The sequence below is a fragment of the Archocentrus centrarchus genome, chromosome 12, assembly GCF_007364275.1.
Source record: "Archocentrus centrarchus isolate MPI-CPG fArcCen1 chromosome 12, fArcCen1, whole genome shotgun sequence".
Lineage (NCBI taxonomy): Eukaryota > Metazoa > Chordata > Actinopteri > Cichliformes > Cichlidae > Archocentrus > Archocentrus centrarchus.
The window spans coordinates 1987366-2005996 of NC_044357.1; the positions used below are offsets into that span (position 1 = coordinate 1987366).

Genomic DNA, 18631 nt, shown 5'->3' on the forward strand with positions numbered 1-18631 from the left:
CATTAAACTGTAGTTGTACACATTCAGACATTTCCTGTATTTGTAGCAATTTTAATTGACCTGCAACCATTATTGCTTCATTCATTCTTGATTTATGTGTTTTGCATCTGTATGACCTTTTTATAATTACATGAATACACAAATGCTTTATATCTGCCTACAGTTACATTATGTCATTAAATGTTTGTATACTGCTTTTAGTTGCTAGCGAAGGGTGGATTAAAACAGTACTTCTCTGCGCCATGTTAGCTGCTGTATACAGTCGGTTATTATTTTATTTTTTTTTACATGTTACAGCTGCTCCTTTGATCCACGACACTGACAGTCAGTAATGAAGACACCACATGTACTTAATTAGGAACACCAGTATTACTTTTCTAAGTGATTTAGACTCACATATTCAGTAGGTACAAATGTGTCCTAGTTCACACAGTATGTGTTGTGGTAGATTTCTGACCCCCAGCACTCACCATTATCCTCTGTACTGTGGAATAAATATACTTGGATGATAACTTAGCATGTGCTTGTGTGTTCTTTTCAGCCTAGTCTTAAATATCTCCATACAATTAGGAGATAGGCCCTACGGTGATGGCTGAAGTGCTGAGTGTTTGATGCAGGATGGCATCAGTGAGAGGTGGATCTGAGCCCTAGGAGGAAGGAGGGGGAATGATTTAAGACTCTAAAACAGAACTAACTGTATTTTAAAGTGACTTTTTTTAAATGCAGCTGCAGACAGTCTGTGCTCTGAACATTTTGTTGAAATTTAGTCACACATTAAGATCCAGTCATTAAAGATATCAAAAAACATTTTGAAAGATGCAGTGTCTAAAAATTCAGAGTCTGAACCTCAAAATATTTTCCACTAAAAAAAAAAAATCAGCTGATCATCATCTTGTAGCAGCGGGTCAGCAAACTGTGTCCGGGTCGGAGTCCACTTGCACAGCAAGTTTTAATATTGATGAAATTCTCTACTAAAAAAAGGGCATTACATTACATAGACTGTGTCCTGAGGGCTGAATAAATACACATTACAGCAACAAGTAATTTTTCTTTATTTTGGCAAATGAAAAATCAGTTTCTGTAAATGTAACCTTGAAACACTTTGAGTATAATGCACACTTTAGCTCTGTTAATGTTGAACATAAGGTTAGTTTCCACCTTGTCTCAATCAAACTTTGTTACATACAGTATCAACACAAACACTCATTTTACTCATTTTACACACAAATTTGACGTCCTGTTCACCTGAGCTGAAACAGGAAGAACAGGGAGAAACATTTCTCCAAATATTGCACAAAATGGCAAAAACTGTTTAGAAAATTGGCCTTTGTGAGGATGACAGACCCTATAAAAATTATTTTAAACAATGTTTGACCTTTTTTATTTTAAAATGAAGTACTTGGGACTAAGCGCACAGAGAAAAACCTTATAGATACACTTTACAGGAAGATGGAAGAGCGAAGACGGTACGCTCTTTGGTTTTACAAATGGACGGATGGATGACGGGAACCAGTCTGTACAGCAGAGAGGTCAGGGCGAAACCAAACACACTTACAGACACACACCATAAAGTCACAGCTGAGTTAAATCAGCTGTTTCATCAGCATTGACCTCCTCATGGCCTTCAACTCTCTGATGACCAATCAGCATTACAGCGAAATATCACATTTTATGTGTCTATAGTGCCCGAGGCCTCTTGGGTGTGATCTGTTTGCTAGCTTGTTCCTCTTCCTGGAGAGTACAACGGAAAGACTTGACTTTATCTGGAAGAAGAGAGAATATCACAATCACAATCATATAGATAGATAGAGAGATACGTAGATAGATATAGTTCTGCTCCATAATACCAACACTACAACAACGGGAACAAGGAGGGCATGCAAAGGTCAAGTGAGAGGATAAGAGCAGAAACTGGAGAAGAATAGGAAATAAAGCTGGCTCTCCCTCTAATCATCATGAATAATCTGATACTCCTGGACAATTGTGTTGTGTTGTGTCTCTTCTATTTTCAGATAATTGTTAGAGCCTGACTGATATATCAGTAGAGCTGATATTAGCTATTGGCTCATATATCAGTAATTGCATTTATAATGGCTGATGAATGAAAATTAAAAAATTAAAGGTTGGCTCTCTTCCACAGTGTGTCTTTTGTCCTGTCACCCTCCCCTCAGCCCCAACTGGTCGCAGCAAATGACCGCCCCTCCCTGAACCTGGTTCTGCTGCAGGTTTCTTCCTGTTAAAAGGGAGTTTTTTTCCTTCCCACTGTCCCCAAATGCTTACTCATAGGGGTTTGTTTGGGTTTACCTTACAATATAAAGAGCCTTGAGGCAACTATTGTTGTGATCTGGTGGTGTATAAGTAAAACTGAATTGAACTGAAGAAGAGACGTGAGAAATGCTCTTCAGCCACAGTATGAGTATTGATGTTCTGTAGTTTGTTCATTGTTTCTTCATTTCCTTGTCTGACAGCAGTTAAAGCAGAGGAAATGTTCTAAATTTAGCTCACACATAACAGATAACAGCAGTAAATGGCTTTAGTTTCTGTGGGAGTCAGTGCTTCTATCTCTAGGGGGTGAATCTGCTGTTATTCATTCATCAGACTAACTTACTAAATTGACATTTGATTAATGCAAAAAGGAACATGTCTAAAAGAGGCTCAACATTTGGGAACTGCATGATGTTTACCTCTTAGCTCAGTAAGAATGTCTATCTTGTGGTCCAGGATTTGTTCTAACTGAGTTGCATATGATTCCACATCATAGTCCACTTCCTCCGTCATTTCCAGAAGCACCTTCTCATCCTCCAAACAGCGGATCAACTCCTGTAAGGGACAAAGATGCAGTTCAGCACCTTAGGTGTGGTTTCAAATTCATACTACCTACAAAGGCAAAAGTTGGTCAAAGTTGTGTTATGGCATACTGTCCCTGTTCATAAACAAATATGCCAACCTTTGAGGCAGGTACTGTAATTACTGTGCCTTACTAGCCTTTATTTACTAGACCAGCCATTTAGCACATGCTTATTACAATGGTGGCCTGTAACAGGTAAAGCCTCTTGAGAAAATAGGGTAGACACATTCTAATGCTAGGTGTGAACTGTTGATTAGGCTATGTCAGTTTAAAAAAAATAAAGCTTTCCCCTCCAATTAAGAGGAGTTAACGAAATGTCAAAAAAGTAACTTAAAGGGCCAAATTGTCATGTTTTTGGCATCAAATTGTGGACCGGAAGTAGGGGGCGTGGCCGGATGCGGCCTGTGAGCCGCGAGTTTGAGACCCCTGAAATGTGTTTAAAAGGTTAAGTGACCTAAAGCTGCTTCATTATTGGGCCAAAAAAATTGCCATGAATACAAATAACGGACAATTGGATCACCATAGATGCAATTAAATCCTGGTATATTTGACTTTTCTGACATCTGCTTTACTAGCCAGCTAACTGCTGAAAGAGCAGCTTAGCCATTTCCTAATATTTAGTAAGCTGTAAATGGAAACATTTTAATTTTGAAGAAATTTAGTTTTTTTTGTTTGTTGTGCCACACGATTTTTTTTGGCCTGCGGTACCTGGAACACAGCCCTGTGATCCTCCAGCACCTGCTCCTCCATCTCCACCAGCTGAGAGACGGCTTCATGGAAAGTGAAGAGCTGCGGGGAAACCTCCTCCTCCTACAATAACAAACATGGATTTAAAACTGCTGGCGAAACAGGAAATCTATGCAACATTAAATTGTACAAAAGAAAGTTATTCTACAGAAATTCCAAGCAATAAATAAAAAATAATTTACCAAAACCCACAGCCATTAAATCCTAATTTTAATTCAGTATTCAGACATGATCCTTTTCCAGATGAGAAACCATCAGCAATGAGGTGTGAATGAGGGTTAAGATGTAAAAGTTTAAAAAAAAAAAAAGTGACTGCAAAGGAAGACGAGATGGAAGGCTGTGCACAGACTCGGGGACCTGCTTATAAACCAAGAAAAGAAGAAGGTCTTGAGCTGGATTTAATGGTGTCCACAATCTAACAGCTAGCAAGCAGACTTGTAACCATAACAGTCCTGATTGAATTCTGAATGTGGCAGGGAGCCAAAGAAATGAGGAACAGTGGTACTTTTTAAACCACTTATGCGACTGTTGTGGATTTAACGGTCATGCTAACATCACACTCCACAGATAGCAATGAATATTTGGCTCAAATCTGCAGTTTCCTATGAGACACTTGTGCATTAGTACAAAGTATCATCTGGCTGTTCAAGAGGCTTCAGTTCCCTGCTGAGGTAGCAGTCAGTCTGTGGACACACAGAGCTGCTGTGGGTTCAGATGTTTTCTGTCACGGTAATGCACGCGGGCAGCAGATGTTCTTACGTTCTGTTCACAGAGCAGCTTCAGATCGTCTCTCTGTGGAGAGCTCCCAACTCCCCACTGAGCCTCCAGCACCTCCAGCTGGGTGATGTGTCCTCCCTCACGGCTCTCCATCATGGATGCTGCAGGGTCCACTGTGAGCTCCTTCACCCTGTCAACACATCAGCACCGTGAGTAAACCAACAATATGACGACTGCAACTACATGTTAAGGTGAGCAACAATGGTGTGGAGCTGTAGATGAGAAATATACAGGCGTGTTACGTCGCTGACATGTCACTCAGCATGCCAGGGGAAGAATGAAATGATGAATACTGGGAGTTATGAGACAGACACATGAAGAAGATGATGATGAAGAAGCACTTCATGCAGGGTTTGGGAACTCAAGTCTGGAAAAAGAAAGTAAAAAAAAAGACTAATGAAAGAAACTCTTTAATAACAAATAGAGAAAAAAGTTTACTTTTCTGCTTAATTTGGGATTTAGAGATGGAACAAAGCAGGTCACATGCATCATGATGGATGACACACAACTTTAGGATATACTGAATAGATTGGATGGCACCTGTGAGATGCTGTACTGATCTGTAGTTTAATTTTTGCCAACAAATCCTACAAAAAGCTCACAACCAACAAAATATCTTTTTTAATTAAAAAAGCTTCTTTCTTGGCATAACAATAAAAACATACATACAGGAGCTAACAGATTCTTTCCAAGCTGGTTTTCTAATATTTAGAGAAATCTGTGCTTGGCCTGTCACAACAACCATTCACCCACTTCAGACTAAACTTTGGCACCACAGTGCAGTGTCAAATTTGGGGTTATTTCAATGAACTGTTTTTCATATGCTGGCTAAAAGTTATTTTCAGTTGCAGGTGTTTTCACTGGAGTGGCTGCTGCCTGCTCCACTCTGCTGACACTACTGCAAAAACAAATTAACTAAATTGAAATAAAAATGAAATGGCAGGTCAGATAAAAGTGCCTTCATCAGAATCTGAAGAACTAACAACACGTCAGATAACACAGAATCTATTTTCTGCACAGCTATGGTTGGAGTGGACACAATAATGCCCAACTTCAGTGAGTGTATCCACATATCTGCTGTCTTTTCAAAAAAGGAACTTTATGATTGTGTGTGGCTTGTTTAGGTGATATGTGGTTGTCCCTGTATAAAAAATAACCTGCCTCACACTCTCTCTGAACGGGCTCTGCACTAGTGAGTTTAAAAGAACAAACTTTGACCAATCACTCACTACTTGCTGAAATCACTTCCTTGCCTTCCACCAATCAGTAAACACAAGGCTGGTCACTGACATTTTTTGGGGGATTTGTTGACAAAAATAAAATAAGACTAGCAAATGACTTGGAGGTAAAAAGCAATTAAAAAAAAAGGGGTATATAAAGGGTAAAATGAGGCAGACACTGTATGAACGCTGCCTCATTTCAACCCTGGTTCACTTGCCAACTAAATTTAAATTCAGGTTGATGTTTTTTGCCAAAGCAGCTCTGGGTTCTCATTAATGCCAGGACCACTCAGTGATCTGGCACTTTTTGGATGCGAACACAAAGTGTCTGCCTGGCTCCATGTGAAATACCAATATGGAGGTAACCTATTCTGCAGGACAGTGTTGAGAGTCATAGCAAAGAGATCATACTCGTAGGTAGGGGAGAGCTCAGAGCGACCTCCTCCACCCCCACTCTGGGAGAAGGGAATGTCTGAGGGACTTATCCCAAACTCCTTTACTCTGGAAAAAAAAGCATGGCAGGGAGAGAAACACACAGCAGGCAGGAGAGGATCATGTTATGTTATGCAGTCTTTTCCTTTTTTTACATTTTTAGAAATTAATTCACCAGAGGAGAAAGAGAAACAGGGCACAGAGATAACTGAGACTACCGGTACTCCTGATAAGGAGTCAATATTATCCAGAAAAATGAATTGACAACAAGATGTGTGTATTGTGACTTTATGTTTGATGGAAACTCCTCATTAAGCATTTTGAGATAGATTAAAAGTGGATATTCTTAATACAGTCATCTCAGCCACACAGTTCTGGCTGTGTGCACACAGGCGGCATCCAGATGCTGCGCAAACCTTCTGTCTGTGAGAGGCAGCCAATCAGAAGAAAGCTGGTTTAAAGGGAGAGAAGCTTGTTTCTGACAGAGGATGAACTAAATAATATTCTTTTGACTGTGAACCTTGTAGAATACATAAAAGTATGGAGCAGGAAATCAGCATACAGTAACAAATCCACTTTAAAACTTTATGTTGCTGCTTTTGAATATGACTAAGGGCCATGATAGTTACTGCAAACTGAAGATGTATATATATATAAATATAAAGTTATAACTCAATGTAGGATATGTACATTCATCTTAACATGAAGCTTTTTTTTGCCTTTAAGCAGACTCTCTCTCTCTCTCACCTGTTGGCGTATCTCAGTGTGTTCAGTGTATTTTCACAAGATGCCATCCCAGGAGAGATGGTCGCAATCTGTTGAGGGAAAAAATAAGCAAGGTCTTTTTACCAAAAGCATAGCCAAATCTGGTATCACATTTTCTGTGGTGTTACTGTCCACAGTGGCTATATATATATATATATATATATTTTCTTACCATGCATGTTCTGGAGTTTTCCCCTATGAATGAGTCTCGCAGCACTTGGGTTAACTTGCTGGCTCGAAATGGAGTGTGTGGTTTGTTTCTGCCCAGGGCTCGGATACACTCCTGCAAACATACAACATGCCACACTCAACAAAAGTGTGGGTGCAAAATAGACGTGACTGTTGTTTTAACGTTCCTTAATATTGACTTTTTTTGTATATTAATTGACTATTCATTGCATTTTGCTTGTCCTCCACCTGCAGGACTTCATAAAAAGTTTCTTGGACTTCCCCATTGTTCTGAGTATTGATCAATCACAATCACTTAGAGAAGTTAACAGAAATTGCAGAACCTTGAGCACAACTTATTAAAAGATTTACATGAATGTGTGTATATATTTGAGCCTGTGTGGATTAGAGAAAATCCAAAATATATTAAAACCTGTGCACTCAATTCTTGTTTTTTAAAAGTTATTAAAGATTTTGTACAATCACTCCATCCTGGAAAATGAACAATTTAAAGAAATCACTAAAACCCCATTCATGCCTGTATAAGTGTATGTAAACCTCTGATCACAACTGAACAATAAGCACAACACTGAAGCACAGAATATCAACAGTACTGAGGGGAAGACCTTGAGTGCCAGCAGACTCTTGTTGATCTCTGCTCCCTCGAGGCGAGTCTGCCGATCAGCGCTGGAGGTGTCTGCCCCTCTCTCATTCCCCGCCAGGTCGATAAGAGAGAACTTTCCGTGCATCTTCCCCCGTCGACGCAGGATGATCTGGAAGACAGCGTGACTCCGGGAGGAGTGAGCGTTGGCCGATGTCTGTCCAGACGTCCTGAAAAAGAGAAAGGAAAACAAGACGTTCATTCAGCGGCTCTCCAACCACACCTCTTGTTACTGTTTCTAGTTTCTTTAACAATCGAGTGATTACCTGCAGCTGTTTCCCACTTCGATGAGTTTGAGGACGTCTTCTGTGCATTTCACTTCGCTCTCCTGTAGCCCCACCACCTGCACCTGCTGTTTTCCATCCTCCAGGACCCGTAACTTGGCCTTACGGTTCAACAGGTCGAACACCTTCAAAACACAAATATACTCAACTCCCATTCTTTACTGAGGCAGAGCCGGATCAAATACGTCTAACTCATTAATTGATAAGCGCTATAAATATCAAACACACATAAATGTATTTTTGTATGAGTATCAAACCAAAGCAAGCATGACAAGGACCAGCACAAGCCATGCCTCATTTGCCTGAGGACTAGCCATGCTAGAAGAGTGCTGACTGAGCCCGAAGTCAGTGTTTTGTCACCAGTTCTGGTGCTCAACCCTGGAAAGACGGGTGACATTTGTGGGCAAAGTGCTGGGATAGATGGCTTTTGCACGGCATGACCCTCTCATCTCTGAGTCTAGGGACCCGGCTTTGTCCGAATCTGAAGGTGAGGAGTATTTGGTCAATGTCCTTGCAACTAGCTGGGCTGACCACATGGAGTATGTTGATGGGTCAGCCAGGTGTGAGAGCCAGCTTCAGCCCGAGCTAGTCACTCATCAGAATAATGATGATGTGGTGAACCTCGGCTCGGGTGTCCAAGTTTGTCAAAGGATGAGCAGAAGTGCCAGTTATAGGCCCAATGTGCCGCCACTGCATACATGCACGTGGGGGCCATACAACCTGCTGAGTACCACTTTGAGTTGCTGAAGTGAAATTTTGGCAAACTGAACTAGCCTGCTGCATCATTTTTTCACTTTGATTTTCGGGGTGTCTTGATAACTTTCATTTCAATCAAACAATGTGGCATCCTTTCATTGCTAACACATCACCCAATCCATATCAACACAGATATCCAGCATGATTTTTTACCATGTTCCTTAAATTTTCTGAGCAGGGCTTTTAAATCCAAATAAGAAAAATTGTAAAGACTCACCTTCCCACTGTAAATCTCAAAAAAAGTGGCAAAAACTTGCAGGTCCAGCTTCTTGTAATTTGGCTTCTTTAACATGAGAAAAACATCTCTGGCTGCAGGGAGAGAAAGAGACACGTAAATTAATTCTCTCTTGACTCTAGGGACCAGCAATAATAATGGTAGTAAAGGACAAACTAACCAGACAGTGCATAGATCCCTTTAGAACAGTCCTGGTTTTTTCCTGAGAAGTCCCCTCCCATCGTCTAAAAGGAGACACGAGTTACAACATGATGCCAAAAAACAAACTCTTCCCAAGTTCAAGTCAAACACTCACGTGTGTTTTTCCACTTCCAGTTTGCCCGTATGCAAAACATGTCGCCATCCCCCTCTCAAAAATGGTCTCAACCAGTGGCTGGGCAGTGAACCTATAGAGGAGGAGTGTTTATTGGCAGCAGGATATTTGATTCAAGTCCTACAGCATAAAGGAAAAAAAAGTGTACCTGTAAACCATTTCATTGGTGGAGTTCTCGTCAAAGGCGTAGTCGAATCGGAAAGTCTGGTTCTCCAGATAGCGGGTCAAGTCAACTTTCTGCTTGGGCTCATGGACCATTACCACGTCTTTACTGGGAATGGTGATCACATCCAAATCTTTCACTGATAGCTCTATAGAGACAGATATTTTTAACTACAGTTTCTATTCAGGAGCAAACACAGGCATAATTGGCACCACAGCAGAAGAAATGACTTCTGTGTGTCCAAAATCAGGCAAATCTTGTTGTCATAATGGACGTGCACAAGGAAAAACTTTTAGGGTGGCTTTCTACCTCATCACAGAGGCCATGATTGCAAATGTGTTGTTTGACACAAACACACAATTTCCCTGAATATAGCTGCTCTATAAAGCTGCTCTTACCTTTTTTATTGAGGGGACGTGCACGAACACACACACATATCCTGTGCTCCTCAATCTGAAACATCAGAAGATATGAATAGTGCCGTTTACGCCTTTGTATTGGCCATATGCGCTTTTTTGTTCTGTTTGGTTAAAATAAAACAGACATAAGGGCATGGGGCATTCTGTTTTTATCTTTATTTCTCTTGTGCTTCCTCCCCTCACCCTTTGCTTCTCAGTTCTTCCTCTACTTTTTTCTTTGCTTCTTTACAACCTCCTTTCCTCCTCTGCCATATCTTTTTTCTTCTGAACCTCCCCTCTCCTGGTCTTTACTTCTCCCGTCCCTTCTTTCTTTCTTGCCCTCCTGTCCTACCTTCTCAAATTTTCTCTCTTTATCTCCTTCCTTCCTTCCTTCCAATATCCTCTACTACCTCTCTACAGCCTTCTTCTGATGAGAAGCTCTAAATCAGACTCACCAAGTCATTTGTGGTTAAAGGTCTGTAGTCCAGGCTGGCTCTGAAGTCTCTGATCATACACATAATCTCATAATTTGGTAAATTAACGTCCACTTCCTGCAGTGGCACAAAGAAACAAAAGTATTGATCACATAATAATAAACACAATCCAGGAAGCATTTCAATTATTTGCGAATCGTTTATTTTAAAATCAATGTCCTAACATTTCGAGTGACATACCACTTTTTTTTTTTTTAGGCTTTTCTTCTAACGCAGCCAGTTAGGGGCTGCTTTCAGCCTGTGAATGCTTTTTGAATCCAGTGATCTCTAAAATGATTCAAAATAAAACCTTCTTGGATCAAGGGGTCTTTTGGTAGATCACTTTTTGATTTTTAGTTGGAGCCTATCCCAGCTGCCCTGAGAGGCATGATACACCCTGGACAGGTTGCCTGTTGCAGGGCTAACACAGAGAGGACAGACAACCATTCACACTCACATTCACACCTATGAGCAATTTAGAATTAACCAATCCCACTAAGTGCATGTCCTTTGGACTGTGGAGTAACCTGAGAGAGCCCACACAGACACAAGGAAAGCGTGTAAACTCCACACAGTTTACAGGGCTGCCTGCTCCGGACACTGCAAACCCCAAAGAGTTGGTAGAATTTAAAAAAAAATTAATGCAACTGATTCCCTTAATAAAGTTGATGAACTTAAAAGTTGTTAAAATTGTTTTCAGAATCTAAACATTAATTAAATGCCGACTGTTAAAATTAACTACAACACCTACCAACTTCACTTATAGTGTCACAGCTTTGCTCATGTATCATGAAGGTTAATAAAACAACCTCAGTATGACAGAGCACAGTTTGCTACTGGAAATCTGGAACTTTACCAATATACTCTGAACACAACAATATGAATATGGATGAGTGCAGACTACAGCAGACACACACAATAAGAATAAGCACAGGAAAAAGCTCAATCCACACAACTATAAATAACATCTGATCTGGCTAATGGATGCACTTTCAATATCAATTGACCTATGAATTCATTTTGATGAAACAATCTAACAGTGATGTAATTAGATATTTTGCCTATTTGTAAATTCTGGACATTTCCCAGTATTAATAGCATAACAGGTGGCCTCCAGACGATGGTATTAAAATGCAAGGGAACAAGTGTTGGCAGGTACGCTATAAATCAGCCTGATATCAAGAAATGGTTCTCCACTTCACATTGTGGTAATATGTGTGTTTGTGTGTGTATAATGTAAAGTAACGTGTGTTTGAGTTCTCACTTGTGCCCTCTTCTCTCTGAGCTCCTGTTGCTGAAGACGTCTCTTCTCTCGTTTCTCCTGCAGTTTCTCCACCTCCTTCACGCAGTTAGATTTCCTCCGTGCTGAAAAGGAAGGAGAACAATGACCTAAAACATCACTATATAAACCAAAGGTTTTAGGTTAGGCTGCCACACTGAGACACTGTGCTAACAAGCTTGCCCCATTGTTCACGAACATCTTCAACTCCTCACTGGAGGCTTGCCACGTGCCTGTCTGCTTTAAAACCGCTAACATTGTTCCTGTCCCCAAGAAGCCAAGGATCACTGGACTTAATGCAGACCTGTGGCACTGACTTCTGTGGTCATGAAGTCATTTGAGCGTCTGGTGCTGTCCCGCCTCAAGTCCCTCACAGCCCCCCTTCTGGACCCCCTGCAGTTTGCCTACAGAGCCAACAGGTCTGTGGACGACGCCATCAACCTGGTTTTGCACTTCATCCTACAGCATCTGGACTCCCAGGGAACCTACGCCAGGATCCTGTTTGTGGACTTCAGCTCTGCCTTCAACACCATCCTCCCGGATATCCTCCAAGACAAGCTGTCCCAGATGAACGTGCCAGATCCCATCTGCAGGTGGATCACTGACTTCCTGATGAACAGGAAGCAGCACGTGAGGCTGGGGAAGAATGTCTCGGACTCCTGGACCATCAGCACCGGCACTCCTCAGGGCTGTGTCCTCTCTCCTTTGCTCTTCTCCCTGTACACCAACTGCTGCACCTCTGACCACCAGTCTGTCAAGCTTATTAAGTTTGCAGATGACACGACTCTCATCGGACTCATCTCAGACGGGGACGAGTCGGCCTATAGGATGGAGGTCAAACGTCTGGTGTCCTGGTGCAGCCACAATAACCTGGTGCTGAACGCCCAGAAGACAGTGGAGATTATAGTGGACTTTAGGAAGCACACAGCCCCTCTACCCTCCATCATCCTGACTGGCACCCCCATCACCACAGTGGACTCATTTCGCTTCCTGGGAACTACCATCACCCAGGACCTCAAGTGGGAGCCCACCATCACCTCTGTCGTCAGAAAGGCCCAGCAGAGGATGTACTTCCTGCGGCAGTTGAAGAAATTCAACTTGCCAGTAAGGACCATGGTGCAGTTCTATACTGCCATCATCGAGTCCATCCTTACCTCCTCCATCACTGTGGAGGAGCCACCACTAGGTACAGAGACTACAGCGCGTTGTGCACTCTGCTGAGAAGGTGATTGGCTGCACCCTCCCATCACTCCAGGATCTGTACACCTCCAGGACACTGGGGCGTGCAGGTCGGATCACAGCCGACCACTCTCACCCTGGGCACAGACTTTTTGACCCTCTCCCCTCAGGCAGGAGGCTACGGTCCATTCGGACCAGAACCTCCCGCCATAAGAACAGTTTCTTCCCCTCTGCTGTTGGACTCATGAACAATAACCCTAAGACTGTTACCACCACCCTCCACAAACGCTGATGACCCTATGTTTATGCACCTGTCTGTTTGCACTGATCACTGCACTGTCATGTACATATTACTGGAATATAGTTTACATTCTTTTATCTTTACAGTCACTTTAGTACTCATCTGGTTTCTGCTTTGCACTAAATGATTATGACTTATCGTAATTATGCTCTGCATTGTATATTTTGTAATATTGTGTTATAGTTTTTATACTTATTTGTTTTTATGTAAGCACGAAGTACCGCAGCAATTTCCTAATGTTATGAACTTGTTCACCCATATGGCAATAAAACCTTCTGATTCTGATTCAGTGACTTTTCCTTCTGATTGTTGTTTTGTAACTAGCAACCAGCATTATTCTAAAATTTATATGTTTAAAATAATGCTGGTTACTAGTTAAAAAAACAGTATAAATTTGGTTTTTACAACTTTTTTTCCACATGCTATCTCTGATTGTCCCAGGGTATTCCTAAAATACATGGCAGTGATTTACAGTTTCAGTCCCACAGTCTGTACCCGTCCAGCTCTGTTCATTATTCTGTGTCTGAGAGGTTATGTTTTCACTTTTGTCTGTCCGTTAGCAGGACAACTCAGAAAATTATGAACGGATTTCGATGAAAGGTTTTGGGAGTTGTTGGGGCTGGTATAAGGTCAAAGGTCCACTCTAAGGTCAAGGTCACCCAAATTTCTTAGAAATCCCAAAACATTTTGAACAACACTTTGTGGAAATATTACTTAGGATCCCACAAATAACTTATTTAATTTTCAAGGTCAAAAGTCAAAGGTCAAGATCACCAAACATTTTCAATTATTTAAAAAAATCCCTATCATCTGAAAAATTCATATTTCTGTGAATTTATCATCTATCTATGAACTTTGGAACTCAGGTATAAACAATGTCTTTTTCTATTTTAAATTAAAATCCTCGCAATAATGCAAAGTGAACTACAAAGGCTACACACACAAATCACATACACAAACAATTCATACTGCGGCAAACGTTTGTTTTCCTTTTTCATTTAGTTTTTTAAGAGGATGCTATTAGGGTACATAAACTGAATAAAATATATCCAGAATATATAAACTATTATCTGCTCATTTTGTTTAAATACAATACTTATTAGAAAATATTTTACAGTTTTTAAAAGCCAATAAAATACATTTCTAGTCTTTGTGATCTAGTAATTTATGATGGAGTATGACAACATTGGGTGGTATCTATTGCAGTGTTGTATCAGTACATAGAAAATTTGGGGTGAGTGAGGTATGTGTGCTACACTTGGTATTTTGATTACACTGAATATGACTTCTTATTTAAAGCATTTTATTTTTCCAAACATTATGTTCTGAGTCTTGTATTTGACGGGCTGATCTTATTTATGCATTCATGGTAATTCAAACAGCCACAGAGGAAAAACTTAAACAAGTGCTGCAGTATGAAGCCACAGCCAGTGAAAGAGCCTTTGACACCCTTAGACTCACAGCTGTGTGGGAGCATGACATCACTGCTTCAGAGAACAACAGAGATGCTGGGAACTCCCTCCAGGGAATTTAAAATGGAGCCATGTAGACTTGCCAATGATGTGAACTTTCCAGATGCAGTGATTGTGTGTTACCGTTCTGCTGCTGTATCAGGGCCTGGTTCACTGCAGGCTGGGGAACGATGGTCGGTGGGGGTGGCTCCGCAGCTTGGCTGTGCTGACTGGGACGGGCCCGAGTGGTTCCCACTGCGGCAGCTGAGGAGCACACGGTCCATTGTAACTGTTCGTCTCAAAATGTTAAAGGGCTAGTTTTCCCAAATCACACAAAGTTAAACCCAAATAATTCTGGGAGAAGTGTTCACAGTGATGCTGTGCCTCATATTTATATTCTTATAGTTAACATCTTACATTTTCTGTGAGGTTTGTTCACACAAGTGTTTCTATGCTGGTTCCATCAAACTCACATAACTGCACAAAACAAACCACTTATTTCACTGTGACTGACATACTTGTGAAGCAGGAGGCGTTATCGTTTTTTAAAGTATTTTTTTCCCCACATTCTCTGTGTACTTCTGCAATCCTAACAAAACATGAAGATATCTAAAATTGGTATTTTTTTTTCTATAAATGTAAACATAAGCACAGTTGTTGTATGTATGGCACAAAAATGGATGAATTTATTGTATGTAGTCCGTCAACATGCCTCATATGACAATTCATGCTGATTCTTGGATGCCAAAAGAGTGGCTTTCACATGAGGTTAAATTAGTTGCTCTATAGTCATTTTTAGAGACAATGATCCAACTGAAGCCCTCACTCACGCTGTTCCCCATAAACACAAATCTTTGCCTGATGGGGCAGAACCAACTGTGCTGAAGTAGAGAGCTGTTATTGGGTCAGTACGTTTAAGTCAAACATACCTCGGTTTTCCCGTGGGGCATTTTCAGCCTTGGGTATTGCAGTCATCCGTTTAGTCTGTAAGACAATAATGGTCAGAGTTGAATGTGGAATACACAGAAGAGAGTACAGATGCTGTTTATTCTCTTTAAATCAGGAATAATAGTAGTAATAATATTCTGTTAAAAAAGTCCTGTTAAGTAGGAGTGATTGATTAATGATAGCTGGTGTTGAGAAGCAGACCTTGGGTACTTTGCTGGTTTTGGCAACATTGGAGGGAGGAAGAGGGACCTCAGGACTCTGTGGTATCTCTTCATCAGGAGCTACATCTGGATTCAGAGCAAAGATGCTCTCGAGATCAATCTGAAGCAGAAGCAAGAACAAAAAAAATTACTTTTATCTATTATCTATGCTATTATCATTATAACCTTTGTTTCTGCAGGGAATCAACATCACCTCATCAAGCTCAAGAGGGGCTGTGTACTGGTGCCAAAATGAAACTAGAACATAAATGAAGATGAGACAAAGACTGGGAAAAAAAACGTTTATTGTTGCACTACATGATTGCTTCATGTCTTTTATCAGCAATATTTTTTCAATATCTGTACTTCGTTAGAAGGCTTTAATTAAGTAAAAGGTGAACATAGCCTCGAAATAAAATACTCAAAATGAAAACGGTTCCCATGACTGACAATGAGGAAGTTTCTTAAATCTGCATTCTTTCTGATAGCCAGCAGGGGGCAAATCCTTTGGTTTTAAGAAGAAGTTTGATTGTACAGGAGTCTGTGGGAAAATGGCCTACAGCTATGTGTGCTCAAAGTTTCCTCATAAGGACCTACACATTGTGATTGTGAGTGTCTTATCTCTTAATTTTAGAGTTAGATCTGCCCCTCGCTTGTCACATACAAAGTCTAAACACCAACATAGCAACTTTGAAAAAAGCTCATCTTGAGGATTGACAATAGGACGTTAACAGGACTGACAATGTGACGGTGCCTACGTCTATCTTTTGTGAGCTTTCTGTGCTTGAACACTACTTTCCTCAAGCCATCGTGGGATTCTTGAAGTGCACTGTATTGGGTACAGTAATACTCCCTATACATTAGGACAGCACAACAGCATGTCCAGCACACACAATAAACTGCATTTCAGGCAGTTCATTGTGCATGTTTATAGTGCATGTGATGATAAAAATACAAGTTATTGGTCAGCACTATAGTGCACTATAGTGCTACATTTCAGGACATAATAAAGCAAACTGAGTGCAGTGGCAGCTGTACCTCTTTCCCTTTAGTGTCTCCATTCTCGATCCATTCCACTGTCACACTCTCGTTGTCTTCATGCAGTGATGTGACCATTGCCTGGTGTATTCGTCCTGCAGAGAGGATACAGAAGGATGCTATTCCGGCTCAGTGCTCAGTGAGACTGTAGAGCAGTACCTATACAGGTACCGACTGATGAGTCATAAAGCTGATGCACAGTAATTCAGACTGAGAAAATCATGTAAGTTATCATACAACAAAGAAACTGATGTCAGTCAAGCAGTGTCTACAGGGAGAAGTTAAATCCTAAAATAAGGATGCTGAGATGCTAAATGGGTGTGGCTGATGAAAGATGATGTTAAGACTGCCAATCACATCACTTCATGAGCTGCGTTTACTGGCTGTTAACTGGGTTTTTGGCCATCAATCAATCATTAAAATACACACAGCAGTTTGAAAGTCGTGCTATTTTAGTGAGATAAAATGCAGTCAGAGGGGCAGGGCCCCAGTCTGCCATCCATCAGCCCTGATTTACAGGCCACTGCTGCATGATGCAGTGCAGGCATCATGTGTTGCATCCCGTCCTTTACCGGAGGGGTTTCGGCCTTGAAGCAGAGGACGGGAAGAAGGAGAGGTAGGGCGGCAGGGTAGATGTCAGAATTCTCAACCGGACGGCAGGTGGACGGACCCGCCCGCCTGCAGTCAGACCCACTGGCGTGTGCCTGCATCACTGACAGACGACAGCAGCACCGTGTCAACAAACAATATTTGTGTCGGTTTTAAGGCTCTGACACTTTACTTGCTGGGCTTTTTAAATGCGACATTCCAGTGAAAAAACTGCAGAGATTACGGTGTAACTGCCTGCTAGCTAGCAAAAACATCCAGATGAGGTGACCGGTAACGTTAGCTGCTCTCATCCGGACCGGCCGGATGGAGAGCGGTATGCATGAATGTGTATGTGAGCGGAGGTAGCTACGTACCATCGCTCCGTTTTATCTCCACGTAAATGCCCAAGAATATCTTCCCGAATATCCCGGCCATTGCTCCCCGTGTGCTGTTTAATGAGCGGTCCAGTCTAAGTTGTGCTACCACTGAGACTGAGGTCACTGACGGTCAGTCATAAGCGAGGCAGGAGGAGAGGATGAGGTGCGCATGCGCGACTGGTGTCTTCCAGTCCAGTTTCAACCGAAAAAAAAAAAACGTCTTCAATGAAATGTCATCAAATTTATGACAAACATTCACACTCTAATCCTGTTTTGAGAATTAATATTAACCAAATATTATATCTTAACATTTAACAGATAATATTTAATATCTGTTAACTATAATTTCCCCATTGTGGGATCAATAAAGTATCATCATCATTATATCTTTGTTTAAAACATGGTAGCAATACTGTAGCTGATTTTCTTCTGCTACAAAATGTATAAATCATAGCTGTCCTCTCCTGGATTAAAGTCTGTGATCCATGAATGTCTTCTAACTTCATCTTTTAGGAATCTGCACACAAAACAAGTTCACCTGAAGGCTGTGCATGATTTTGTAGCTACAGTCCATTAGCAAAAGCAAGTTGCTGTATGTAGGACAGGTTACAATAACACACATAGCAACGTAGTTGATTGACATCATTATGATGCATTATTTTGATTAAAGCATTCATCTTTTTTAAGCCAGCCTTACTGTAACTTAGTGTCAGGACAGTCACTGAACATTAAGTCAGTTTTTAAGAAGCAGCCCTCTGGTACACCAGAGAAAATCCCAACAAACAGCCAGCAACATTTGCCTTTATTTTAAACAACCAAAGAAACAAGTAAATGACTGTGGCTGGGTGACATTCCCTCAGCTGTTTCCACTTCCCTCATTACGTCATTGTGTATAAATAGTTCACCAGCCCACATCAGGTACTCAAAAGGCCTCTCCCTGAATCTCCTGTTTGTAAAGAAGCTTGTTATCAGCCTAGCACAGGGCTCTTCAACTCCAGGCCTTGAGAGCTCCTGTCCTGCAGGTTTTAAA

General features: G+C 41.2%; 1 protein-coding gene across 3 annotated transcripts; it reads right to left on the reverse strand.

Moving 5' to 3' along the window:
- Positions 1 to 1035: 1035 nt before the first annotated feature.
- On the reverse strand, positions 1036 to 17747 carry LOC115789106 (kinesin-like protein KIF2A). 3 transcript variants are annotated; one of them, XM_030742317.1, is made up of 21 exons: positions 17599 to 17747; positions 16637 to 16731; positions 15600 to 15719; positions 15380 to 15434; positions 14595 to 14714; positions 11505 to 11605; positions 10223 to 10318; positions 9768 to 9822; positions 9355 to 9517; positions 9189 to 9279; positions 9054 to 9117; positions 8876 to 8967; positions 7885 to 8027; positions 7584 to 7788; positions 6962 to 7072; positions 6772 to 6839; positions 6004 to 6093; positions 4355 to 4502; positions 3557 to 3658; positions 2685 to 2820; positions 1036 to 1763 (listed from the first exon to the last, which is right to left on the reverse strand). In XM_030742317.1, exons 1-21 carry the CDS (start codon positions 17657 to 17659, stop codon positions 1678 to 1680), a joined length of 2202 nt encoding a protein of 733 aa, XP_030598177.1. In that variant the 5' UTR covers positions 17660 to 17747; the 3' UTR covers positions 1036 to 1677. The 3 variants fall into 3 exon arrangements, with proteins under 3 accessions (XP_030598177.1, XP_030598179.1, XP_030598178.1); XM_030742319.1 differs by having other exon boundaries at positions 5959 to 6093; XM_030742318.1 differs by lacking the exon at positions 6004 to 6093.
- Between the last annotated feature and the right edge of the window lie 884 nt (positions 17748 to 18631).